The following is a 27,445-nucleotide window of genomic DNA, read 5'->3' as shown; positions in this document are numbered from 1 at the left end:
ATCCATTCTAGCCCTGAGATTTTTAGCCAGACTTGGAAAACAGAAAAACAATAGAGACATATTGTGATAGAGAATATCAAATAGTGTGGACTTCAGGTGACTATGCACAGTGTAGTCCCTATGACTATTAGTGGGTGTCTCATGTGTGGAATAGAAGAATGGAGATCGCAGCACGGATTCAGGGTTCTCTGAGAAGTAGATTCCCACAGGGAGATTCTAGCCTTCTAGACAAACTTGGTGGCCATGTACATCTTCGAAGACTTCATGTTAAGCTTCTTGTTCTGCACAGGCTGATGAGAACAGGACATGTGCTAACTTATTTTATAAAATAAAACCAGAGGAAATGAACAGAATATAAAAAGGCTGCAGTCTTTTCCTTAAGGCTATAGATTTAATCCTCATAGAGGACCGAATTTTTAGTATATGATTCTTCAGTAATGTATAGTTCCCCCTAAGTCATAAGTACTTGGTATTTGTTGAGTTATGTTACATGAGAATTTTTCAGGAAATGGATTCTTTTTTTTTTTTTTTTTTTTTTTGGTCTGCAGCTATGTTCATTTTACTCATGTCCCGGACCTGGGTCTAGATTTAACCCCTTGTCTACGTGGGGGACAAGAAATCCTCTATGTGACTGCCTGTCCTTATAGGGCATATGTTGAGGTCACTGAGGCCATGGCCATGACCTTGTCAGGATGACGTGGGGCTACAGGGAAATTATTGTTCCGTAGGCCCCCGATTAGCGAGGGGGTGGTCAGCCAGGGAAATTATTTCCCTAAAAGATCATGTCATTGTTGAGCACTGAAAGTTTTTGTCTGTTCCAGCCGTGGTTCTGATGTTAGCAGCCTTTAGGACGTTCCCCATTCTAAGTGCACTTCCCCCTCTCCACAGTATATTATGGACATCTGATTATTAGGGCTTACGGTTATTTTTTCAAGATCTGTCCTTGTCACGTGGAGTCGGCGGGGTTCTGACAGCAGAGTTATGGTCGGGGTAGGATACCTCTGATTATCCACTCCGTGGGTCCTAGATGCCAGGTGGTGGCGCGCGCACCCCCCCCCCCCCCCAGGGCCGGGTTTGGTTTTAATGGCCCATTCTCCTTCCAAGATCAGGAAGCCGCCGGTCCCCCAGGGCTGCCACCATGCCATTCGCAGGATCCTAAGTAGCTCTCCGCCACCTGGGGAGCATGAACAGGTCCCTCCTTCTCCGCAGGCAGAATAAAATTAAACTTCTAATGGGAGAAGTTTGCAGCTTAAAAACAAACAAACAAACAAAAAGAATCTGACCCTTACCGATAAGTACTTCTTTTCAAGGTTCTTGAAATAATTTTCTTTTTTTTTTTTCACATGTGCGTCAGGGGGGTTCTGTTTGGCCAGGTGTCTTTTTTTAAAAGCAGCTATTTCTGAATCTAGATGATGCACCGGTACTGGCTCAACAGTAGCTGGTGTCATCCTGACAGAGAATGTCCCGGTGGCCATTCCTTCTGATAAAGCCATTTATTCTCAGAGAGTGACTCTCTACCGACCTGAACCAATTTGCACATTCTCCCCACTTTGCCTGACCCTTAGCAGGTGCGTTCTTAACCCTTTTGCCTTCCTCCTTTTTCAGACTCCTGATTAACGTTCTTTATTTCCCGCCCCGCCCCCTCCCTTGGAACGAGGATGCTGTCCCTGCTCCTGTGTTAATTTCTGTTCTTCTTTTCTGTCTCCACCTTGCCCTGCCCCTGACTCCTTGCCGCACAGAGCTGCTGTCTCCTGGTGTGCGCCTGCGCACCAGCAGCCTCAGCTCCACCCACAGCGACTCCCGCCCCAACTCCCCCTTCCGACACCACTTCATTCCCCATATCAAAGGTAAGGAGGCAGGCTTCCCCAGGCGGCACCCCGCATAGTGGAGATTTATTAGCACCCTGGGAAGGCTAATAAGGTGGATCTCCAAGAGTTAGCTCCCAGCTTTCGACCTCTCCGCATGCCTGCGTGTGTCGTAACTACACCCAGCGTCTTAGAACTGGCATGGCATCTCTCAGTAGGAGAAATATGTCATTTCTAAGGGCTCTAGATGAAGAAACAGGAAGTATGTTTAAGACCAGAAGATTCATTATCTACTGCTTAGGGGGAAAAAAAAACCCATATATTATCATTTTGTTTTTCCGTGTGTCAAAAGCAAAATATAATATATAGTTGGGGTATGTTCCTGGTTTTGATGCGTGACATGGCTCAGCAAAACGTACCACTGTTTAGCAACAAATCTCCAAAACTTGTCTTAATGGTAAGAAGCCATTTAACCACTCGGTGGTATTGAAACACTTGGAGAGTATAAAAAGATCGATGGCAGTGTAACTTGAATGTCTCCCCTTGAGCCAACCCTAAGGGTAATCCTCTTTTGACTGGTCCTGATTTCTGCGTGACATTGAAGAGAAGCCGTGCCTTCTGTCTTCTGTTTCTGCCCCCACATTCCTGCCCATTCCCTTTATGGCATTCCCATCGTTTTCCTCATTGCCCGTTATGCTTCTGAAGCAGTCCTCAACTGGGGCCCTTGTTCCCCTCCGTATGTTGGGGGATCCGAGAGCCTTGAAGGGGCTTCAAAGGGGCCATCATTTAAAATAAGTATGAGCTCCCAGAAGGATGCTAACTTTTTCCATAGTCTTGATTTGAACCAAAGTAACCAATGACAGTAGCTGAAGGAGGGAGTGCCAGGCCAGTACATTGTTATAACCGGACTGTTATATGAAGTGTCTTGGTAGAAGGCTTGAGGCAGACCTAACAGATCCCAACTCGGTGTTCCAAAGTGCTCAGATCACGAGCGCGGCTACTGAGTAGCCAAAATGCTGATCCAGCTGACCGAGCGTTCATTTACCGTCTACCCAAGCTATTTTCTTATGGCTCACTTGGATTTTTGAGCCACCGAGTCCTAAAATATAGATGCACTGCCCTTAATCCGCATGCAGTTATCCTATGTGTGCCACTTTAGCATTCTCTGTGCTGTAAAAATAATGTTGCTGACATGCTTGTTGAAGTCACACACGCTTTGTCATTAGCAAAGAGATGAGCATTTTCCAGTTGGAGCAGCACTTTCTAAAATTCTTGACAGATTACTTAAAATTATTATTGCTAATTAGTATTTGGGGGGCCTTTTGTTATCTAGATACCAAAATACTTTAGAGGATGTTTATAAAGCCGTAAGAAATTACTGAAAAACTTCAGAGATGTATTTTAAAGAGACTTTAATATAGAAACCCTTGGCCAAACTAAGACTTGTTTGCTTCGAATATGCCAGAGAAAATAGATTTTTGATTCAGAGAGGTAAACTGCCTTGCTTGGTTATTACATGTTTTACCTTTCAAAAGAGATGCTTCCCGTAGGAAGAAAAACGCCACGTGCCCTGTAAAGTTACACAAAGTCTGTACAAATACACACATCACGAGATAGCGAGACACAACATCTTGTGTCTGTGAGCAGCTTTATGGAGAGTTGGGATACGCAAATGAACGCCGGAGTCCTAGGTTCAAATATTATCTGTGCCCTGTGTCTGCGGTGGCACCTTGGATTGTCAACTTGACCTTTGGAATGTCACTTGCTACCTCATCTACGAAACCTCTCCTAGGTCACTGGAGGTACGTGAGGTCAAGTGCCCTGGTGTGTAACAAGCACTCGGCTTGCCTTGTCTGTGATGGTTTCCCCCTCGGCTTCGTGCCCTTAAAGCACCTTTGACTGTGCTGTTTCACTCCATTCTCTGGTGAAGGGGCCCTGGTCAAGGGTCACACTGATGGAGCGACAGGGCCCCCCCATCCCTCACTCATATTAGGGGCGTCTGTTTCAGTATAAATATACATGAAATACCATTTTTAAAGCAAACTTTTTTTCCCATCTCTATTTAACTAGCAAATTGCATTCTTATTGAGCCTAAGGCAAACAGCTGCTTTCAGCCACTTAAATTTTTACTTCTCAACAGTACCTTTGTGTGCCTAAATGGCACCTTATTAAAAATGTAGATATGTAGTCGGCCCTTGAACAACGTGGAGGTTGGGGTACCGACCCCCCCGCCCCGCGCAGTGGAAAAATCTTTGTATAACTTTTGACTCCCCAAAAACTTAACTACAAATCGCCTACTGTTGGCTGGAACATTTACCAATAACACAGTCAATTAACGCGTTTAACACAGTTAACACAATGAACGCATATTAACACATACACATATAACACACATGTTATATGTATTATATGCTATATTCTTACAGTAAAGTAAGCTAGAGAAAAGGAAGATAACTTACAGTGAAAACATATCCACGCATATGTGGACCCATGCCATTCAAACCTGGATCGTTCAAGGGTCAGAGGTCCATTCTTTTCTGTCTTCAGACTGAATTTGAACTTTTTGACACAAATATTCTAGGTTTAAGTTGTAGAGAGCATTAGCCCAAGACGCATTAGGTTGAACTTGACCTCACACTTAAAAGGCATCTAATGGTCCATTTCCATATGTCTATAGTCCGCTCTTATAAAATAGTCTACATACATCAGATGCGAAATGTAATGTACATAACAGTACAATGCTTAGTTTCAAAATCAGATGAGCTTTTTGCTAAACTACAAAATAAATCATGGAGAATTTGTATATTAAAGATACTGCTCTAAAAGCTTAATATAGTCGATTGGCTAAATACTGATTCTTTAAGGAATTACTTCTTAGTGATTCTGAAAAGCACGTATCCATCCATTAGACCAGGAAGGCCTCTCCAGCACTTGGAAAATTTAGCACAGAGGGAACTTATGACCACTTGAGAAGCAAATCTAAGGCATCTTTAAAATGGAACCAAGTCCTCCAGGGCCCTTCATGGGAACGTTCACTTTTTATCGTGGAGCTCGCCTTATGGTCTCGGGGCAGTTACTTACAAAGCCAATGTAATCTGGGCAGTCTGAGGATGCCAGGATAGGATGTCCACCGCAGGAATGTGTATCTCAGAGCACTAGAAGCACCACTCTGGCAACCAGAAGTTCAGCCCCCCAATTCCCAAGTCCACTTCCTGGTCCTTATTGCTGATGCACGGGCCCCGGCCCCCAGGGTTCATGGCACCGGGGATGCTGCATGTTGGAAAGCTGAGATGCACATCACAGGCTGTCTTTCTATTTCATTGGCTTCTCCATCCATTTTCTGTAACGTCCATCTTGTTTTCCGGTGTGTCTTTGTGTCTCTTCTCTAACCTTCCCTGCAGCCGCATTCTGTATTGGTCTGTCATTGTCGGGCCATTGGGACAAGTGCATGCTTAGAGATTTGGAAAGCTTTTCACTTTGTTTTGGGCTTGGTCTGTGCTATGTTTGCTGAGTTCCTCTTCCCTCCCCTTTGAAATACTCTTAGACATTACGTTCTGTGTCCACAAAGTATAAATCAGATTTGTGAACAGGAGGGCTATATATATTCAGTCTCTTTGAAAGGAATCTTTTCTGTTTCACCATAGAAGTGATTTACTGTGATGCAAATATCTGACACTTGCTCAAGAAAACCATGATGCTTATTGAAACTTTACACAAGAACCAGCAATCCTGAAACTCTGTCATGAAATCTAGATGCTGCCAACTTTAAGGTCCCCTCAAAGGACTCATTTATATTTTGGAATATAAGCACTTAGAGTCCAGAAAATTAGGCAGCATTCTAGCATGTTCCCGTAGCAGACACATGCATGGCCATTTTGATCTACTTGTCTTAGGATTTGTCACTTGGGCTCTCAGGTACCAAAAAAAAGATTGAAAATAAGGACAGAGCATTTGAATGTGTTAAGGACAGTGAGAATCCTGTAAGTGATTGATCTCTCAAGGACTGAAAAATTGGCTTAGTAGGCTGATACGGAAGGAGCTAAAAATGAAGGCTAAGAAATATAAATACACGGTAGCTTCTTTTTCATTATTTATTTTTGGGTGAGTGCAAGCGTGGGAGGGACAGAGAGTGAGGGACAGAGGATCCAAAGCAGGCTCCATGCTAACAGGCTGACGGCCTGACAGCACTGAGCCAGACGTGGGGCTCGAACTCCGAAACCACGAGATCCTGACCTGAGCCAAAGTCGTACGCTCAACCGACTGAGCCACCCAGGTGACCCACGTGGTAAATTCTCATCATAGTAGCTAAGATCACTCACAACTAAGAATAATCCAGTACAAGGAGGGACTTATTTAAGGAACAAAATGGCTATGAATGTGATACATAACAATATTCTACGATAGATACGCTATTATATAATTTTTAAACAGTGTCTACATCCCAAGCTAATGGTGATGACAATGTTGATGATGGAAATACCTTCCGTATATCATCTTTCATCTAACACCTCATGTATTACTTTGCCTAAGTAATGAACTAAGCGTACAAATAACTGTTTTAGGGCCCTTATCAGTTATTTCCTTCCAGAATAAAGTTTTACCACTTCAAGATAGGGTGTTTAAGTTAGAATAAGGAAAGAGGACTCATCTTGAGAGTTTTGCTTTTTTAAAAAACACCAAAAAAAATGTTTAATGCCTTTGGTATTTCAAGGGCTAAGAATTTGGTATCTAGCAAGAGTATTCTGAGAACCTTGTCCCTAATGAGCCATGATGACATGTGGAAATCATACTGCACAGAATCCCTTAAACGGATGTGTTGCTGAGTCTCTCTTCACCTAGTGTTTTAAAATGTTTTGTGGGAGGTTTTAAGTGATTTTAGCATTAAATCTATTTACAAGGACTTGAACATAGGAGTAAGGGTTTTGTTTTTTGTTTTTTTTTTAAGCAACTAGAAAGATCACTAATTACTGAAATATGCAGCCAAATAAAGAACTATGCCCAACAAGAGACAGCATTCGGCCCGAATTCCCCCATCCGGATCTCAGACAACCACTCATCACAGCCTCCACATGATAGACTTTAATGCTTGGGCAAATGCTGATTCTGATACCCTTCAGCCTTTGCACCCCACATATGCAGATATTTTTGTGTGTGCATGACACTGGCTAATAACTGTCAAAACAAATGTAACGGCGTCTCATCCGATTGGGTATTGTAACCCAAATCTGTGAGAACATTTCCCTGAGATATCTGACGTTCTTCTACAAGTACAGGAAGGTTAGAGTTGACGGGCAGGAAGCAGGGTGGTTCAGAAGCCATAGCAGCCAGTGCTCAGGATATGCAAAAAGAGTCTTCAAAAGGCAACCTCAAATTAGGCGAGAAAACCGTTTTTCTAGACCTTCTTTTGAGAACAGCTCACAAGAAGTATTGTGGTTTTCAATTCTGGATTACTCTTGTGAATAATTTCTGATGTTTACAGGAGTAAATAATTCCTCTGCAGTGAAATGGTTACATGGGGGTTATCGAGAATCTAGTGGGAAAGTTATAAAAAGGGGGTGTTATTGTGACCCCATGGTTCTATACAAACATTTGGCTGCCTTTAATCAAGAGCAGCATGATGGTTAATCCTACAGTGGTGCCTGACTAAATTAGGCCATTAATAGCTATAGAATTCTCTAGCAGGCGACTTCAGTCATTCATTTGCAGACATTAATTAGGACCTACTTCTAGGCTGCGCACTAGACTCAGCCCACGAATATGAATGAGACCTAGTTCTAATCCACCCTGCGACTGAAAACAGGATTTACTTCTAAATGTAAAACCACATTCTTCCTTCCCCTCCTTGCCTCTACCTGTGTCTTTTATACTCTTTTTTTTTTTTTTTTTTTAGACACGAGCTGGTTATTTCTCGTTAGGAGAGTGATAGTAAATGAAACTTTAAGAAAATAAAATAGATATAAAATTAAAAATAAAAGAAAAAGAAAAAGAAAAAATAACTTTAAAAAATTAACCATAATAGATCAGAAGTTTGGGGTGAAGCATCATCATTTTTGGAAGCTGATATCTAACTTAAATAAAGTCTACATTATAATGAATCGGGAGCTAGATGTGAAAGTGACTCTTGAGGAAAAAAAGAGAAAGGCTTCAGACCATAACAACTAAAAACCTGGCATCTGCATTTAAGCCAGGGACAAATTCAGATCGTATTGGAAAGATCGCACTGCCCATTCAGTCCAGATATGTGCTCTGGTTACCTAAAAATACACGTGTTAAGAAATTAAAACCCTAGTAAGCACGTCATTTTAAAACTCCAGCAAATGACATCTTTCATACTTTGCCGGCCAGATTTAGAACGGCGTGGCTTATTTAAAGAAATCGGCTCGTGCTCTGTTTTGTAAAGATCTAGAGTTATTTCAAACTGTTAGCCTTAACTGATAGATAAATTACACGTTATCAAAACGTACAACTTTTGTGCTTCAACGGACCCTATCGAGACAGTGAAAGACAACCCGCAGAATGGGAGGAAATGTTTGCAAATCATAACATCTGACAAGGGACTTACGTCCAGAATATATAAAGCAGTCCTATAACTCAGTAACAAAAGTAATTGCATTTTAATCCATTAATTTTTGCTAGTACATCTTCTGGTGTATTCTCGGGGCCGATGTTTACTCAGACACGAGGTGGGAGGACAATTTAGGGCAGTAGCTGATCTCTGGCCAGTTGAGCCCAGGTCTCAGTTCATCCTGGTCACAAGGGAGCGATGGTGGCTTTGGTGGCACTCAAGGCTTTGCAGCCACCTGCCAGCAATCTTTTCTAGCCCCTTCGCTATTCTCCCATCCAAGAGCAGCCTGCTGTCCAGCCACAGTGTTGCTCCCACACACCATGGCCCTTCCTTCCTCGTGATGTTCAAGCCCTCTGGAATCCGGGTCTGGTTATCCCTTGACCCATCCCCCCACCCACCTGGTGGGCTTACTCTTTGACGCCCCACTCCGTCTAATATCTCAGCTTTCTGAAAGAACTCAGGGCACCTTCCCCTAGGTATGCATTTATGTGTCACAGTCGGTCTCCTTAGGTAGATTCTGAGCCCCACTCCCCACCACAATGACGTCTCAGTCACCTGCGTGTCCCCAGTCATATAGCTCAGTGCCCAGCCACGGTAGCTGTCCATTCGCAGAGGGAATTGCTGGACTGAGTGGCATCTGAGTGGAGCGGAGCCTTTAAAGAGAAAGGCGGAGAGTGGTATAAGCGGTCCTGAAGTTCCTAAAAGAAAGGGCTCTGTCTCCGTGGTGTGTATTTCAAAGTGAGGCAACAGAAACGTTTGCTGTAGTGCAGGCACTTTGCATTGCTGAGGGGAGGGACTGGGTGGCCACGCGGGCTCCCAGACATGGCCTTCCGTTTGGAGAAATATATTGCAATTGCCAGCCTCTGCCATCATGCCTGGAAGTGATCGTATTTGGGTTTGCCTATCCTGCCCCTTCACGTGCTTGGGATTTAGTCGTCCGACAACTGATCCTGAATCATTAGCAAGTGACCTTCCATGACTCTTCATGTACTTCCCATCTAATCAGTTTGCTGCTAGCTCACGGCCTTCAACCGCATGCCATCGGAATGACGCCCCCTACCGCTAGCTGCTTCTAACCCAGTCCCACGTGAGCTCAAGTCTCTCCTGCCCCAAAACGTAACCTTCTATCACCTTGTGAGCCAAGTTGATAAACTGAGTTTGTTTCTTTTGTTTCTCCTTTTTGGTATACCTCCTCCCAGTCTGTCGTGTTGAAGTTTGATTATGCTTGCTCTGTTTTCTTTATTGCTGTCCCTTCCCTCATTTTGTTTTCTCCATTCTTCTCATTGGAGGCAATGAGCCGTCCAGCGGCCGGAACTCCCCTCTCCCTTCCCGGCCAGACAGCCGCCCTGTCACTCCAACTTATGCTCAGGCCCCTAAACATTTCCATGTTCCAGGTAGGAGCTGACACGGTCTTTGTTGGGGTGTCCTGTCACGGTGTAGAACGTAGCCCTGTTACCTGTCTCGTCTCATTTCTCATGCTCTCGTCATTGGGATGCACACAGTGGACAAACCCTAAATTGCACGATCTGACCTAGAGGGCCTTTCAGAAGTTTTGGATGCGAAATGCCAGGATTGTATGGAAGGTTTACGTTTTCTCAAAAATTTTTGAAGGGAGGTCGGAGGCAGAGGGTGAAGGAAGAAGGGTTGAGTTGCTTTGGGTTTTTTTTTTTGGACTAAGATTTTAATTTTACCTTTATATTAGTGCCTCCTGAGATATCACTCTGTGGTTTGGTGTCATTGACAATTCTCGCAATGGCAACCTAGTTACCTTCTCATCCTAAAGGTGAACCTTTAGGTGAACCACAACATCTCGAGAATACTTTTGTTTTTTTTTCCTGTTTGTCTCCCATGCGGAGAATCTTTCTATGGACTTTTCAGAGAGGTGTAAAATTGGATCAGTTAGTTGGATGGTCCTTCTGCAGTGCATAACCAACTGACTACCTCCTTAGCCCACAATGATATCTTGCAATTTAGGCTTGGTGCTGTAAGCTTTGCTGAAGTCATAAGCATCTGCTGTCACGGTACAAATGGTAATTTGCCATCAAGAACTGGAAATCTCAGGACCCATCATTCTCTTAATGTTTAGGGTCAGCTCAATTTGTAAGGGCAAGATTGGCCATCCAAGGTCACGATGTTATTTTTCTATGGGAAGTACATTGTTTTACTTCTTTAGCTACTGAAAGTGGTTCAATACCTTACCCATTAGGGGTAACATATTCAGAATCTATAATCGTTTTTTTTTTTTTTTTGTCTTTTGCATTCCAAACTTACCTGATAAGACAGAGGAAAGCTCAATGAGATTCATACCACTAAGATAGAGCTGCCTTTTAAAATAAAGCTTCACTGAACTTTAAAATCAGTGTTGTGTACATTTGCAACTTTTTTTGCATGAAGAATGCCCCCACCAAGATACAGTGGCCATGATTCTGAGGAAGCAAACCTTTTGAAATTTCCTGAGCATTTGCAGTCAAAGTGAAATGGTAGCATAATCAGATGCAGTCCTGTATAACAAATGAATAATATTTGGCTTCTTTCTTTCTTTCTTTCTTTCTTTCTTTCTTTCTTTCTTTCTTTTTGAAATTTGCCCTCTACAAGTTGGAATTTTCTCAGACATTCATCCTGTCAGGACATCAGACTAGCCTTGCACATAAGAACTATTTCTGTGTTTTAAAATAACTACTCTTAACTATATGACATTGCTTCCCACTGTTCCACTCATTAGCTAAAAAGTAAATTGAGCCCCTGGTATCTACTGGGAGCTCAATTTCTAGACAGTAGCAATTTGGGGATCTTCCCCAAACTGGTTATGTCTTCCTCACCACTAGAGTCCCTTCCACTGCTTGCGTTTCTTCCTGTTTTAATCTCACTTTTAGTGAAGTGTGTATTTGCAATAAATGGCTCATGAATGAATTGCATCTCTATCTATCCTAAGATGTATTACAAAGGATTCCATATCACTTGTCTGTAGTGATTCACTCATTCCTGTGACCTCTTCTTCTAGTAACCCTAATCTTTGTAATACAAAAGTTCACCTTCTGGGTTGATTTTGTTCAAGAGTCTTCAGTTTGGTTTGCCTCTTGGTTGATCTATTTTTCCCCACCGCTGAACCGGTTCCCATAATCACACACCTTTGCTTTTCATTTCCACAGATCAAGGGATCAACATTTACCGAAAACCACCCATCTACAAACAGCATGGTAAAACCCTCTTTCCTCCGCGTAGCTTTTAAGTAGTGATATCAGCTGAACTCTCTGCTGTCTGTCCTCTGAAAGGCTTCCCTGCTACTGCTTTTGAGAATCAAACTGGGGCACCCAGCGTGTTATGCCTTTATGGTTCCCTAACACGCAAATGTTGTGAGATTGGTTTTCCTAGATGGAGAACGCTTAGTTTGGTTAGGAAACTCCTAGGCAATCTTTGAGCCCATGAAACCATGTATCGTTGCATTCCTAAAGAAGGGAAGGTACTGCTCACACAATAATTCACAAATACCGGTTTTTTGTATGTGCCATCAAATAATTTAACCAGCCTCTATAGTAATTTTGTTGAGCTTCTAATTAGTTTAAGTAATTAAAATAGTGAAGGCCAGCAAACTAGAAAACTTAGCTGGACTAAGTCTACATTAACTTGACTGTCCAATTCCCCAGATGTCTGCACCTTGCAGTGGAATGGATAGGACACACCCAAGACCAAGGCCCTGGTCCCCAGCCCTTCCCCTCAATGGCTCTATGATATCATGGACATGATTTCTCTGCCCCTCAGTTTTCTTTTAGACAAAAACCAGTAAGTTAGGCCAGCCACTCTCTGAAATTCCTGCAAATGAAAATCCCTAATAACGGATTTATAACTGTGTTTTCCTTTTCTGGAAATAGAGAATTTTTAAACCCAGGAAATCATATTACCATAGGTAGATCACATTTCCCTCCACCATCATTAGGTCTCTATAGATTAGATGCCATAAATCTTTGTGAATGGATAGAAAGCCAAGACTGGTCTTCAGGTGACATCAGAAAATTTTACACATAACATGCCTGGAAAGTTGAAGGCTGCCATTAAAATCTAGTTGACATTAATGAGTCCTTAAGGATTAGGATGACCTGAAAAGCAAAGAAAGTTGAAAATGCACACAAGAAAAAATTGAGGCCAACATTCTAGGGGAAAAAAAAGATTGTACATATTGTAATGGTTCTACCACTGTGATTTTTTTTCTCTTTTTTTTTTTTAAGATTTTACACCGTGTGCTCGCTTTTTTAAGTTTGTTAACATTGTTTTTGTTTGTTTTTTTATGGTTTAATGTCTTCTCACCCACTCATTAACATGTGAATGTTTACTGACTTCACCAATTCTAATGCGTAAGTACTTATGTTTGAAGTCATGCTTTTTTTTTCTAAATTTACAAATGAGACTCCAAGAGTTTGATTTATCAATGTAGAAACTGTTTTTATTACTAAAATCTCTAAGGCCCTGCCTCTCTAAACAAAAATAATCAAATGATTAAGATTTAAAGAGATTGGATAGGGTTGGCTTATTTATTTAAAAGAGATTGGCTATTTTTTTTAATGAAATGTAGTCTGACTTGACTCTCAGTTTGTTGTAATTAAGAATAGCACAGCCAGAGTGGCAGTTCCCAAAGAACATTCTGCAAAAGAGCAGTCCCATGTGATAGAAATAGAAGGTACATCAAACCCGGTGTCTGGGCCCCAGTGCATTTGGAAAATGCTAGACTTAAATACAGTCACTGTTTTTTTGTTTTGTAACGCAGAACATCTCAGTCTTTAATATGCTAACACATCTTTAAGAAGGTGATGTAGTAGGCACTGTTTTCCCAGCTGAATTTTTTTATTTTTTCTCATGAGGTTAGAGACTCAGAAGCACTACCCCGTGCTTGGCCAACACTTCACCCCTTATGAGCATATAGGGTGACCGTGGTCAAGTCACTTAAGGAAAACGAGACCCAGAGGGTTACTAAAAGAACGGGGAATTTGAGCTAAGGGTTCAAAAAATTATTTCCAGATTTTAAAATATGTGAGCCCAGAGAGGGGGGGATAGTTTTTATTTAAAGCGTTATGACTATATTTTAAATGTTTAGTAGCATCCCAGGCCAGTCTGCCAAATTAGCCAGAATCAGGGTCTGACCATTTAGCCTGATTTGTTTTGTTGCAGCTCTGTGATTAGATTTGGAGTTCTAAGCCAGCGACAACTCTAAGCAGAGCCATTAAGAACCCTGTGAACTGAGGCCATCGTTAGTCTGGCTTTTGTTGTCTTGAAGTTGGAAGGCTCATTTAGGCGTGCAGACCCTTGAGGGAAATAAGGAGTGTTTTGCATACATTCATAAGTCAACATACGAAAGGCACAATGCTAAATTCCTACAAGGCACAATGCTAAATTCCTAGAAGCTAAGCGAGGATTTTCCCATTGCCATTTCTCCTAGGACTCCAGACACATATATAATATGTAAAGAGTAGAATGAACTAGACAGATGATCGCTGAAATGAACAGATACAAATACACAAACATACAAAGCCAGCCCTCTTATGGTTAACAACTACAGTCAGTGGACGGCGTCATGCTTTTAACTTAGCTCTTTAATTTCAAACTACTAATTCAAATTTCTGATTGCTCTAGAAGAGTATCATCTGATGGAACTTTCTGTGATGACAGAAATGTTTGTTCTACGATGGTGCTTCCAATATGGTGGCCACTCATTACACGTGGCTATTGAGCGCTTAAAATGTAGCTCGTGCAACTGAGGAACTGGATTTTAATTTTATTCATTTTCTGGTTTCATTTAATCTTATTAATTGAAGTAGCCATGCGTAGCTAGAGCTAGTATCGGATGGCCCAGCTCTACAATAAGGTATTTCAGATGTAGAATGAAATTTGGCATCCAACAGAACATAAGGAAAATCACTTGTCACTAGGCACCACTGAGTGACTGGGCAATTGCTAAGAGCCATAAACAGCTTTCTGGAGTTGAAACTTTTGCCAGAAAACAAGACAACTATGGAAGTGGGTTGTACCACCATGGCCTTGCAGACCGATAGCTAAGCTCCGCCCCCCCCCCCCCCCCCCCCCGATTCCCGCCTAGATGCAGCTGCCTTAGCAGCCCAGAGCAAGTCTTCAGAAGACATCATCAAGTTTTCCAAGTTCCCAGCAGCCCAAGCTCCAGATCCCAGCGAGATACCAAAGATTGAGACGGATCACTGGCCTGGGCCCCCCTCACTTGCCGCCGTAGGTATGCAACTGCTGTGGCTAAGCCAAAATGGACAAATTGGTAGGAGATCACAAAACGAAATGCTTAAAACTATGCAAAAAAAAATGTGTCCTATCGTAAAGACATTTAGGAAAAGTGTGACCAGAGCATTTGGGTGCCAAATGCTTCAAAATTACAAAAACCCAATCACGAGAGCCTTGCACTCACCAACCCGCTGAGAGACAGCCAGAACTGGTCTAAAACAGATGATCTGCAGGGACTCTCAGAGTTACTGCAGAATCAGTAACTTTTGAACTAGTTGAACCAAAGCCTCCCGCCAAGAACACCGTTTATAAGTAGAGTCTAGTGGGTGACTTTACCAAGTGTCCACAGAGGTGTGACTTCTCTCAGTGACATTTGTTTTAGGTTATTTCTGGGTTGAAGTTACAATTCTCTTAACAGCCAGTCCTAACACTGAAGCACTTCTACCTTACTCGTGAGATCACGTTCTCCTTTACTAAGAAAGGCTGTCACCGAGTAGTAGGTGTTCTGGAATAACCACTCATATGAAGTTATGTGATTTTCCATCTCATTTCCATGAATTCTGTGCTAACATGTCACGTTCGAGCTGTTTCATTCTTTGCTTTGAACCACAAATTTATGCTTTAGAACCGTGTCTGTGTCTTTCCTGTTTTGCAAGTTGTGAAATCACTTGGCCTAAAAAGGGGTATTTAGCAAACACAGAAGCTAATACTGAAGATTTAGTGAGTCAGTTTTGCAAAGATAGAACTATCTTCTCACATGTCTGTTGACAACCTTTTTTAAAAGGCCTTCAATTTTCCAAATTTTCTTCATCATGCTTTTTCTCATCAAGCCATTTTCCGGAATAATTTTTACAAACGGTATAAGTGGACTTTAAAGCAATCTATATTTACAGAAATACTTGAGGGAAAATCTCCCTCCTTAGTTCATTATTCCCAAGTACTCTGTATATTATGCTGACTTAAGATTTATTTAATTCTTGCAAACTTGTGTCTTTTCATTTTTATTAGCATAGATTAAAGAGAGTAAATTCACATTGACATTTATGATTTTAGGAACTAAGAATCAATCAATCCTCAGCTTTTCCCTGCCAGTTTGTGCCCTGCAGGCAGTTCTTGTGGCCTTTGAGGTTCGGTTCAGTCATGTTGCTTTGTGGGGACACATACAGCTAAATTTGGGGCAGAGGAAGAAGAATATTTTGTGATTAAAATCATCACCACTAAATAGTTTTTGGGTTCCAAAGTGAAGAAAATTTCTGGCCCATTAATCAAAAGGATGAAAACTGAGACTATAGGTTAAAGTTTATTTTGATTAGATTAGCAAGCTTGCCTGTTTCCTCCCACAGCCAGATTAATCCAAGCAATTTAGGAAAAACAATAATTATCTTAATTTTACAACCATTCGGACAGATTCCTCCCTTTCACTCCCTGTCTCCCCTTTTCCAAGAAGCTTAAAAATTGTAAGTGATTTGCTAGATTGGAATGAAATAAGTAACTTTTTAGTGTATTAATGCTATTTTATTGACCTATTAGCATAAAACTCTCTCATGACCATTTGCCAAGGATTGAGGGAAGGAAAACTTTGGAGACTCATCCCTTAAAAGGAAAATAAAAGCATGCTTTTTAGTGAATTTAAGGGCAGAGGGAGGGTGATTGTATGACAAGTCTGTTCAGAAAAAGAGAACACGAGAGAGTGACGATCTTACCTATTGGGTGGTATGTGCGTGAACTTGGGTTCCCCTCTTTGAAAATTGACCTCCGAGAGATCCAAATAATAACTCTAGATGCCTTCCCACCTATGACAGAGGGCTGCGGCCAGTGGCTGATGGGATGACTGAGCCCCAGCCCTAAGGGCACGCCAAGTTCTAACTGAGCAGATCAGTTGTCGGGAGGCCAAAGGTCATGCCTTACCAGATCACGCGTTGAGCTGGCCTGTCAAAGGAGGCCCCCGTCGCCAGAAACCCACCCGCAGGGCTCAGTCGGCGGTGGGCCCTCTTTTCCTTGCGTTGTTCGTGAGCGTTAAAGACTGCTGCCGATTTTGCCATCTGGACAAGTTGAGCGCAGGTGGGCTAGTGCCTTAAGATCCCCTTGCCATGGGGCTCATGTGAGAAGTTGTCTTTGCTGTGGAATTAGGAGCCGACATGAGACGCAGATCTAGTGGCAGAGAGGAAGATGACGAGGAGCTTCTGAGGCGCCGGCAGCTGCAGGAAGAGCAACTGATGAAGGTTTGTCCTTAAGCTACTTTGCTGCAAAGTCTCCAATTCAGTTCCACAGACCCGGAAGTTTCAGTGAATGCGAGGGGTGAGCCACCAAGGGAGTGAGAGGTGGTCCCGGCCCTCAAAGGGCCCGAGATCCGGTAGGCGACCGAAGACGGGCCTCAGGTGACTATAAGACAGGGTACTTAGTGGGTTCCGGAAGAGATGGCCTGGAAGCTGGAGGTCAGGGGCACGTGGAATGTTCGAGCTTCTGTGAGGAGAGCGTGACCGCGTGGGGCACGTGTGTGCAGTGCACGCGTTGAAAGGGTGCCGAAGGGCCAGGTGGAGCCAAGCTGTCACCCATGTGGTGCAACACCTGCCTTCCTTCCCCCAGGGCAGCTTCTGCCGAAGGAATTCCCTCGGGACTGAGTATTTGTCCAAGTCTTTCCTCAGGACTTGTAGGACCTAATATGTTGATGTGGGCCAGGAGGGAAGGGACAAAATGGGCTGCCACCAAGAAACCCGCATTATACCCCTCCCACAACATCCCAGAAGACCAAAAGAAGGATAGTCCATTATAGCCTGGGGTAGAGGGAGCCAGGAAATTATATACTCTCCCGCCAATAAGAAACTAATGAATCCGCTCCAGTGACATTTTCCAAAGATACTTAAGCATATGGGAAACGCACAAGATACTAGTTGTATGGAGGGAAAGGATACACAGTTGTACTTACAGCATGAGCCCAGTTTTGTATAATATGCGCATTGAAAAATTCAGGATGGATAGAAATCAAAACGTAAATGGTGGTTATCTCTGAGTGGTGGACTATGGGCTACTCTTCTCTCCTTCTAGATTTTCTAAAGTCTGTGCAACGAGCATACATTACTTGTGTTTTCTTGTTTTTAAACAAATCAGCGTAATTTCTTTTTTTAAAGATACTCTCCCCAAACTCCCCTCTGTGCTTCAAAAATCGGCATAGGCACATGCCTCCTGAGGTCACCTCAGGGCACGCTGGGCAGGGCGGAGGAGAGAGAACATTCTTCTGACATGGCCTAGGGGAATGGTATCTTGATATTAAAAAAGGCTAAGAGGGGTTCAAGGTTCAAAACCTGGCCTACCCGCTGGGGAACCACCGGCCTCTGGGTGGTTCACTGTAGAGTCAGAAACTTCTTGCAGGACCTTCTCAAACAGAAACTGCCCTCTCTGACCATAATTGTGGACTCCTCTTTTATGTGTCTTTTCTCTGTGAATAGCTCAACTCAGGCCTGGGGCAGTTGATATTGAAAGAGGAGATGGAGAAGGAGAGCCGGGAGAGGTCGTCCCTGTCAGCCAGTCGCTACGATTCTCCCATCAACTCAGGTGAGCAGCGGACCCACTGCCTTCTCCCAGCGGGAGCCGGCCCCCTGCCTGCAGGGAGCCTGCCTGGCCTGTTCCAGGAGAGGCAGGGACGCTTCTGGTGTGTTCTCCGTGAAAGGAAGTACAGGAAACCCACTGCGTGTCAGCTTAGCTTACGAGGATGCCGTAGTTCTTCCTTAAATGTGTATCTTCTTCGTGATGGAAGTGGGGGGGGGGCCCTGGGAGGATTTTCTGAGGGTCTGTTCAGAATACTCATCTTAGAGAGAATCCATGAAAGGAAATCCTTACAGAGAACAAATGCTTTTGGAGCATTTAGAGACACGGGTGTATCACGTATATCTGTAATGTATGGAATACACACACACACACACACACACACACACACACACAATTAGAAGTAAACATAAAGGAAAAGCTCAATCACTGAGAGGTCTAGATCAGGCAGGGAAGGAAGAAGGTACATAATCAGGATCTTCTGTCTTTCTGGGTTTTATGCCCCCTGCTGGGAGAGGAGGACATCCACATACACAGAAGTAGCCACTGATATTCTCTTACCCTAGAAAGGATCTCAGACTTTCTAAACCCATATACTTTCAACTCCTCTTACCTTATTTCCGTTAGAGAAGAACTATGATTTTTGGCTCAAGGGAACTTGATTTTGCAAGAGACTTCTTAACATTTGATGAAATTGATTTACCCTTTTAATCTGGAACACCGTATGACAATGTGAATCAAGCCCTTATAGTTCATTTCATTTTGACTATTCTACTCTTTAAAAAAAGAGAAAGGCAGGGCATCTGGGTGGCTCAGTTGGTTAAGCGTCCAACTTCGGCTCAGGTCATGATCTCCCAGTTCCTAAGTTCAAGCCCTGCATCGGGCTCTCTGCTATCAGCACAGAGCCCACTTTGGATCCTCTGTCCCCCTCTCTCTGTCTCTCTACAGCTTGTTCTGTCTCTCTCTCTGTCAAAATAAATAAACTTTAAAAAAAAGAAAGGGAGGGAGAGAATAGAATGCTTTTTGATTATAGAGACCTTGAACAACATTTTGAAGACGTTGTGATTTTACATTCAGATATTCACTGAAAGAGCTGAAGACAAGCAGAGTTGTTTTTGATACTTTTGAAGGAGATTACTTACACACTGGGCTGAAAGAGGTGATCAGTATATTTCCCCCTGCTTATATTTGTCATAAGTCAGTGCCCTCTTAACCCACAATATTTCTTCTCCCGTGTTCTGAACTAGTGTGTACTTGTCCCTCTTAAAGTCTCTTTAACAGTATGTTTAGCGTTTACTACGTTCAAGCCCTTGTGTTAAACATCATTTCATTTATTCTCACAACATGCCAATGAAGTCGATGATGTTATTATCATCCCCATTTCATAGATCAGAAGACAGGAGCAGGAAATTTAAGTAACTTACCCAATGTCACATTATTAGTAACTAGCAAAACTAGGATTCAGGAGTCCAAGTGTTATAACCCCAGAGTGCACGGGAATGCCCGGCTGCCTCTCCGAGATGCCTCACTGGCATCCATCTTGCACTGAGTGGTTTACTAATCTTCAGAGCTCCGTCTAACTCTATAGCCCTGTTCTATAAGAATATATTGCACTGTATCTACATGAGTCAAGAAACAAAGACTAACAGAGATGAAATCCCGAGAGGTGCCAAGTTGCAGAGCCAGAACTCAAACCCAGGTCTGCTCCCCCGAAAGCCCCATAGTTGATGTAGTGCGAGGCTGTTGATTAATGGGCTATTAATGGGGAGACTCCATTAATGGGGTGGCTTATCCCACGCCTCTCCTGGTGGGCCAGGAGAGCATGACATTGACACGGTTGGCTTTCAGGTCACTTATTGCTGCCAGACCAAGGGGACATGAACGTATGCATCCAAGTAGCCCTGGGTTCATATCATCGCTTAGCGGTTTATAAGATGAGCGACCTTGGGCAAGATACTTAACTTCTCTTAGCCCCTATTTCTCCTCCTATGAAATGGAAATAATAATGGTATTATTAGGGTTGTATTGAGGATTCGGAGATAAAGCAGCATCAGGCAACTCTTTCCTTCTCCATCCATTCCCTGCATCACCCAAATGTGGTGGCCTTTCAGGAACATTTCTGGGTTATTTTTTTCCATTTTTCTATGGATCTTCTCTTCTTTAAGGTAGAAGATAAATTGTCAGTTTCATTACAGCTGGACTTCTGGGGGCACCTGGCTGGCTGAGTCGGTAGAGCATGCGACTCTTGATCTTGGGGTCGTGAGTTCAAGCCCCACATTAGGGATAGAGTTTACTTTTAAAAGAAAGAAGCTTTTAAGAATTGGACTTCTGATTTCCTCTTTTTTTTCTTTTTTTACCTTTTCTCATTCAGCTTCACATGCTCTATCATCTAAAACCTCATCTCTCCCAGGCTATGGAAAAAATGGGCTTCACCGGGTAAGATTTCTCAATGAACTGTTCCTGAGTTTATTCCTTCTTCAGACCTGGTATGAAGTGCTGACATAGTGTATGAGTGTGTCTGATAACATGATCTCAGTCCTAGGATATGAAGAAAATTATAATCTCTGATATCGTGGCAAATCACTTTGAGTTACGGGCAGAATAAAATAGTTCTATTGAGAGAAAGAGAAATTGACTGTAGATGGAAAAATAACCTCTATAAGCTCGTGGGAAGACTACATTAATTGATCGTGTGGCACATATTTCAAGCTAAAAGTAATAACTTGAGCCCTTATCTCTGCTGTGAAAAGATACAGGAAAGTTCCTTGCAGTCGCCCTCCCCCCAAAGCATAGGACAAATGTAATTGCGTAGCTGTGTGAAGAAACGTATTTTTATTTATTGGCAAAAGATAACCTGCTTACCCAGGTCCTGCTGCCATCGGAGGCATCGCAAAAGACAAAGAGATTCCATAATAGTAGACGAAAAATAACAAGGGCCCGGGAATTCAGCTTGGGAAGAACTCTTAGGATTTTGTAAATCCTTTCTTTCTTTTCACCTGGCTCTAAAACCGTCACGGTGGAGTGGATTTTCTAACGATGTGTTGTTCTTCCTCAGCCTGTTTCCACAGACTTTGCTCAGTACAACAGCTATGGGGACGTCAGCGGCGGAGTCCGAGGTAAGGCCATCGCGGTCACACTGCTGACTGACTGGCTGTGCAGTCACAAATACATGGTCTCTGTTCGTGCAGTCTGCCCTCCGAAAGTCGGATCGCAGCTAGCCTGTGGGAGCTCACGGAGCATGTATTAAAATCGCAAAGCGTCACCACTGAAATGAGACCAGAGAAGCAGAGTTTGTAAGAATGAATTCGTTGCTCCTGCCATGTGCCGAGCACTCCACCACATAGATCTCTGGAGTTACGGCACACTCTAAGCAAGACCCGGCCCTCCTGTCAAAAATGCACATGAGGGGCGCCTGGGTGGCTCAGTCAGTTGAGCGTCCGACTTCGGCTCAGGTCATGATCTCACAGTTCACGAGTTCGAGCCCCGCGTCAGGCTCTGTGCTGCCGGTTCAGAGCCTGGAGCCTGCTTCAGATTCTGTGTCTCCCTCTCTCTCTGCCCCTTCCCTGCTCACGCTCTGCCTCTCTCTCTCTCTCTCTCTCTCAAAAATAAATAAACATTAAAAAAAAATGCACATGAGTGGGGCACCTGGGTGGCTCAGTCGGTTGAGTGTCTGACTTCAGCCCAAGGTCATGATCCCGCACTTTGTGGGTTCGAGTCCCGCGTCGGGCTCTGTGCTGACAGCTCAGAGCCTGGAGCCTGCTTCAGATTCTGTGTCTCCCTCTGTCTATCCCCCTCCCCCACTCTGTCTATCTCTGAAAAATAAATAAACATTAAAAAAAATTATTTAAAAAAAAATGCACATGACTGAGTGAGACACAGGGACAGGTTGAGGTAACAAGAGAGAAGCTTCCAGAGATACATGCTGTAAGCAGAGAAGGCGGAAATACCTTCAGGGCGTCGGGGAAAGCCTCCGTAAAAAAAGGGTGTTTTTAACTGATAACTGAAACAGGAGTAGGCATCTCCTAGCTTCAGGGAGACAGCGTGTCCAGAGACCCCAGCAGAGAGAAGAACGCGGTGCCTTGTAGAATGTCTGCGGAATTGCAGTAGAATATTGTATATTAATGTGTCGTGTTTTTCTCTGATCTTTCTCTTCTGAAATTTTCTTTTTCTTTCCTTTCTAGACTACCAGGTATGGAACACTGTCTTTCTCAAGTTGTTGACCACGCCAGCAAAACAGCCATTTACCAGTCTAGACTCGTGTGGCGGCTCGAGGGAAGGGTTTCTGTCGAGAAGATTCTTAACTTGGGTTCATTGGTCTGATTCATTAGCCCGGAGATGTGAGGAGCCGTAAGGATCAGGAATGCCTGATGTCCACGTCAAGCTGGCCCCGCAGGCCTTGGGGACGTGGCATGAACCAGGCCAGGTGTCCGAGGACTCTTGCTCTGGCCTCAGAGCATCCTCTCTGTGGCAGAAGTGGACCGACATCAAGGGTCTGCCCACATACAGTTTTCCCTTTCAGTTTTAACCACTCCGAGCTTTGGGTCCTCCCCTCCTTCCCATGGTCCCAAATGAAAAGAAATTCCTGTCCTGTCTGGTACCATTTCTTTTTTCCTAGACCCTAGCCTTATAAAATCATGGTGGAGGATGGGGGCGGGGGGGAATGCAAAGAAAACTCAGAGTAAAGTAAGAAAATAATCACAGACTTGGAAATTTTTTAATATACTGTATACTTTCATGTGTGGAGCCTAAATTAGGAATTAATAGTTGTTGTTTTTAAAGTGTATTTCCTTATTTGGAAAGAGAGAGAGAGCATGAGCAGGGGAGGGGTGGAGAGAGAGAAGGAGAGAATCCCAAACAAACTCCGCATTGTCAGTGCAGAGCTGGACCTGGGACTTGATCTCAAGAACCAGGTGATCATGACCTGAGCCGAAATCAAGAGTCGGATGCTTAACCGACTGAACCACCCAGGGGCCCCTCAATAGTTATTAAGCCAGGGTCTTTCCCCACTTAATGACAGAAGAACAGTATTCCCAGTATCCCTGCTCTTATGCAGAAAGGATTTCATTTTTGAAATATTTATGGTGATCACAATGGCACATCTGTAAAACAGGATTTGAGACAGAAACAGGGAGTTTGGGGAGGCCACACGGCTCCCCCCTCAGCTCCCCACGCTGTCATGTGCTCCTTAAAGCGGCTTTTCTGTTGCAGACTCTCCCAGATGGCCACATGTCCGGGACAAGAATGGACCGGGGGTGTCCATGCCCAACATGTTGGAACCAAAGGCAAGTGTAGCCGTTCTCCCGGCTCTCATACGGGAATAGCACACCGGGCCATCACCCTGAAGAGACTTGGTTTTCTGCCGTTCCATCACACTCAGTGTTGAGGTCCACTTGCTTCCAGGCTGATACATCACACAAGCCACATCACAGAGTACCCTGACTCTCCACTGGTTCTGTCACACTGAGTCAACAGGTTTAAGCCCTCACTGGGTACGGCATGATGTATTCACAGTGAAATACAGCACACCTCTCCTACGAGCTCCGTCCTTGGCCCTGGTACAAGCGCTGCGAGGCACGCCCAGTGCAAAGTCGGACACCCACAGACCACCCCAGAGGGGGTGACCAACACCTCCCGCTTGCCCAGGACTCTCCCAGCGTGAGCCCTGAAAGTCTGGCATTCCAGGAACCTCCTCAGTGCCGTGCAAACTGGGACGATTGGTTACCCCAGCTCCAGACCATCCTGAAACTCCAGAGGTGTCCAAGGCTATGCTCCCTGGTGACCATAACTGGGACTTATCTCAGTGGCCTCCACCAGAGGGCTTCTGGGCCTGCCTGGCTGCATGGAATCATGAGCCGGTCATGGAACAAGACCGTTGAACCCTGCAAGGGTACCCTGTCATATAAACCACATTCCTATCATTTCACTTCTAATTTTTACCTTTACCCCCAAGACATAATAGGTTTGTATTCTTTCACTCTACAAAGCCCTCCAAAGGCACAGGGTCACATGAGACATGGTCAGTTGAGAATGTATGAGAACTGGTCCCTGTCCATTGGATATTTGAGGAACACCCATCATTCAGATTCTATAATTACAATGTCTTAGAAGCTCTGTCTTGGGAGTGCTAGATTTTAGGTAGATTCTGCTTGTTAATAAAATGGACAACGGTGTTCTAGAAGAGGTATTTTTCTTTGCTTCTCAGATATTTCCATATGAAATGCTGATGGTGACCAACAGAGGGCGCAACAAAATCCTAAGAGACGTGGACAGAACCAGGCTGGAGGTAAACTAACTAACTAACTAACTAAATAAATTAATAAATAAATAAATAAATAAATAACTATCCCAACTGCAGATACCTGTGCACTTCCCCCAACTTTCCCCAGGCAAAAAAAAAAATGAAAAGAATCAACCTCATATGTTAGGTAGAACTACGATAACTTGGGATGAAAACCCAAATATACACTTAAGAGATCAGCCTAAATGTGTGGTGAAACCCCAAAGATGACCCAGGAGGCACAGTATGATTTTAGTCATTTTTTGTGGAAACGATGTCGTCATCATGGTGGCTGGGGTTGTAGAGTGGAATCCATCCTTCTTCAGATACCCTAGAGCCTAACCTTTCCCTGAGCCTGCCTCCAGCTCATCGTGAGAGGGAAGGGAGTGCTGGACGAAGAGTGTCTCTCTCGGCTGTTCCCACATTCCTTGTTGAAGGGTTCTCTGGGTGCACACACCCGAGACCTCCTTAGACATGGAATGCTGATCTTTATACTTTCCATCTGAGTGATTTTAATGAAGAAAAACTCTGGCTGCCAGTCTTAAAAAGAATCATTACTTCTCCCTGACAAAAGGCAGTACCTTTGTATGTGAAGTCAGTCTGGCACAGAGAATAAAGGCTCTACTATCCTGAGGGAACTTTTTAGGAGAGACAACAGATGGAGTCTGTTCTCCTCACAGACCAGGCATCCACCAAAACTCCTGCCGCTGAGCCAGGAGGGAGCCCCTGGGCTCCCCGGAGACCATTCTGGAAGTCTCTCTCTGGCTTTCTTATTACTATGGTCCATGTTCCCTGCATCTCCTCAACATCCCAGCGACCTGAAATGGAGTTGCCTCTAGGGTGATGGGTCACCTTCCTATGTCCCATCACCATTAAGTATATTCAATAACCATCAATACTCCACCAGCTTTTTTGTCTCCTGGTGAGGGTGCCTCCCCTGGGCCAACCAGGTAAGGATCCAGTGAGGCCAGGGCCTGCTAATAAGCTCAAGAAGTAAACTCCTCTGCCATCATTCTGTCTTGCTCTTCACAATGATCCCCTGTAGACTTGAGAGCAACTCTCAAGGCTCAAGGCCATCCGGGTGGCCATCAGGACTTAACCACTGATCTTTTCTCCCGTCACAGCGCCACTTAGCCCCAGAAGTGTTTCGGGAAATCTTTGGAATGTCCATACAGGAATTTGACAAGTTACCTCTTTGGAGACGCAACGACATGAAGAAGAAAGCGAAGCTCTTCTAGGCCTCCCCCACCCCCCCCCCCCGCCCGCCCCCGCCCCGCGTAGACAGCAGGTAAAAAAAGGACTGACGTGGCAGTGACACATAAGATGTTGTGTTAAGGCCCAAACTTGATTGGAGAACTTGCAAGCTACTGTCCCTCAGCAACGACGAAAGGGGAAACCTGGTGAAAACACCCACGAGCCAAACTTCGGACCCACCACCGGCAACACTTGCCAAGAAGCAACAGGATAGAAATTTCTGTGTTCCCCACACTCGTGACCTTTTTCCATCACCTTATGTACGCAACAGTTCCTATAACTGTTGTGTCACAATAGTGCTGACCGTATGGGTAAGAGCCAGCAAGTGCCCTTAGGACGCCGCATGGAAAAAAAGCAGCTGTAGTAATTCCGAGGTAGGAATATATTTATTATGTAGCACTGTGGCTAAGAAGGAAGAGCCTGAGGGACATATCCATGCGGGCACACCACTTTGCACACCCCTGTCCTCACTGGCCTCGCGAAGCCCGACCTGCGCCCCCCAGCAGGATGGAAATCAGAGTCGGGGCACCGGGCAAGCTCTGCTCTGAGGGGGCTGAATAGCAGCCAGAGTCATTTTTAACAGGCTCCTTTTTCTCTACTGTGTGCTAGGACCTGGTTGGCAAATTACTTAGCTATTATTTAAAAACAAAAAAAATATTTTTTTTTAAGAGAAAGAGAGGGAAATGGAATGAAAGGAATATCTCCCTTCATTCTTTTCCTGCTTCAGACTGTGTGCTTCATTCAGCCTCCCCACCACGGACAGCAGCTGTCCCCCCCCCCGGGCCCCACCGCCCGGAAAGGAAAGGGAGAGGTTCTCTCCGGTTGTGTGCTGTTAGATGACTTTTGCCCAAGGGGGCCGCGGCACTCATGGCAAAAAAAAAAAAACACAAAAAAACAAAGAAATGTGTCCCGCCCACGCTAGTCCTTCTTTCCACCCAGCATCCTCTGAATCCGATCAAGCCCACCGGCGTTTTGGGGCGGGGGGGGGTTTTGAGGTCTTTTCAGTAGTCGGCTAAGGAAAGGGCACGCTTTTCTCTCTGCAATCTCTGCAACTGCAGGGTACATTGCTTCAGACTGATTTAATTTGGCCTCTTCAGCTTTCCTTCTTTGCCTAGCTCTGTTGACTTCATGGTGTGTGTGTGTGTGTGTGTGTGTGTGTGTGTGTGTGCGTGTGTGTGTGTGTGTGTGTGTGGACGCACCCAGGGTAGTTTGGGGAGTCTGCGTGTACTTTTACATCTCATTTCTGCTTGAACGTTTGTCCGGCCGGGCGGCAGCTTTTCCAAGGAACATTTGCACACGTGCGCCTGACTCAAAGGGCAAGAGTGAGGCTACGCCGCACCCAACAAGGCATCCTTCGTGGAAGGGTGTTGGTGTCAGAAGCCAGCATCCTCCGTGATTGATTGAGCTCAGGTCAGCAGCACGCCGAGGAGGAAACAGACCTCCGATCGGGCTGTGTGTGGAGCTCGGAGCATCGCACCAGAGTTCACCAATTTGGCGCCACGAGATTTAAAGCGGGGCCTAGGATTTCACCAAAACGCGCGTGTAAGACCGCATCACGGTTCCCGGCAGCTTCCGGCCGTGGCTCAAATGACCTGTGAGTCGGATGAGGGAGGGTCTCTCCAGCTCCACACACGGGAGGCTTTCACATTTATTCGTGTGCGCTGGGGGCTCTGCCTAGGAATTGAAACTCTGTTTTAAAGCCAAAGGAGAAATCATGCGAATTCTCTTCCTATGCCTGTGATAATAAAGGCTCAGAAGTTCTTCCTG

General features: G+C 44.3%; 1 protein-coding gene across 1 annotated transcript in view; it reads left to right on the top strand.

Annotated features, from left to right (window-relative positions):
- Positions 1 to 25,983, top strand: part of ABLIM1 (actin binding LIM protein 1) — a 158,600-nt gene extending 132,617 nt beyond the window's left edge. The window contains 12 exon segments of the mRNA XM_042908656.1: positions 9,660 to 9,764; positions 11,520 to 11,567; positions 14,456 to 14,602; positions 16,735 to 16,826; positions 18,051 to 18,156; positions 20,519 to 20,583; positions 21,203 to 21,263; positions 22,329 to 22,336; positions 23,356 to 23,398; positions 23,401 to 23,429; positions 24,350 to 24,430; positions 25,549 to 25,983. Coding sequence (XP_042764590.1) covers positions 9,660 to 9,764; positions 11,520 to 11,567; positions 14,456 to 14,602; positions 16,735 to 16,826; positions 18,051 to 18,156; positions 20,519 to 20,583; positions 21,203 to 21,263; positions 22,329 to 22,336; positions 23,356 to 23,398; positions 23,401 to 23,429; positions 24,350 to 24,430; positions 25,549 to 25,662 — 899 coding nt within the window. The 3' untranslated portion in view covers positions 25,663 to 25,983.
- Positions 25,984 to 27,445: the final 1,462 nt, after the last annotated feature.

This window comes from Panthera leo, chromosome D2, assembly GCF_018350215.1.
Source record: "Panthera leo isolate Ple1 chromosome D2, P.leo_Ple1_pat1.1, whole genome shotgun sequence".
NCBI classification, from domain to species: domain Eukaryota; kingdom Metazoa; phylum Chordata; class Mammalia; order Carnivora; family Felidae; genus Panthera; species Panthera leo.
This window is presented reverse-complemented; position numbering and strand designations above follow the sequence as displayed.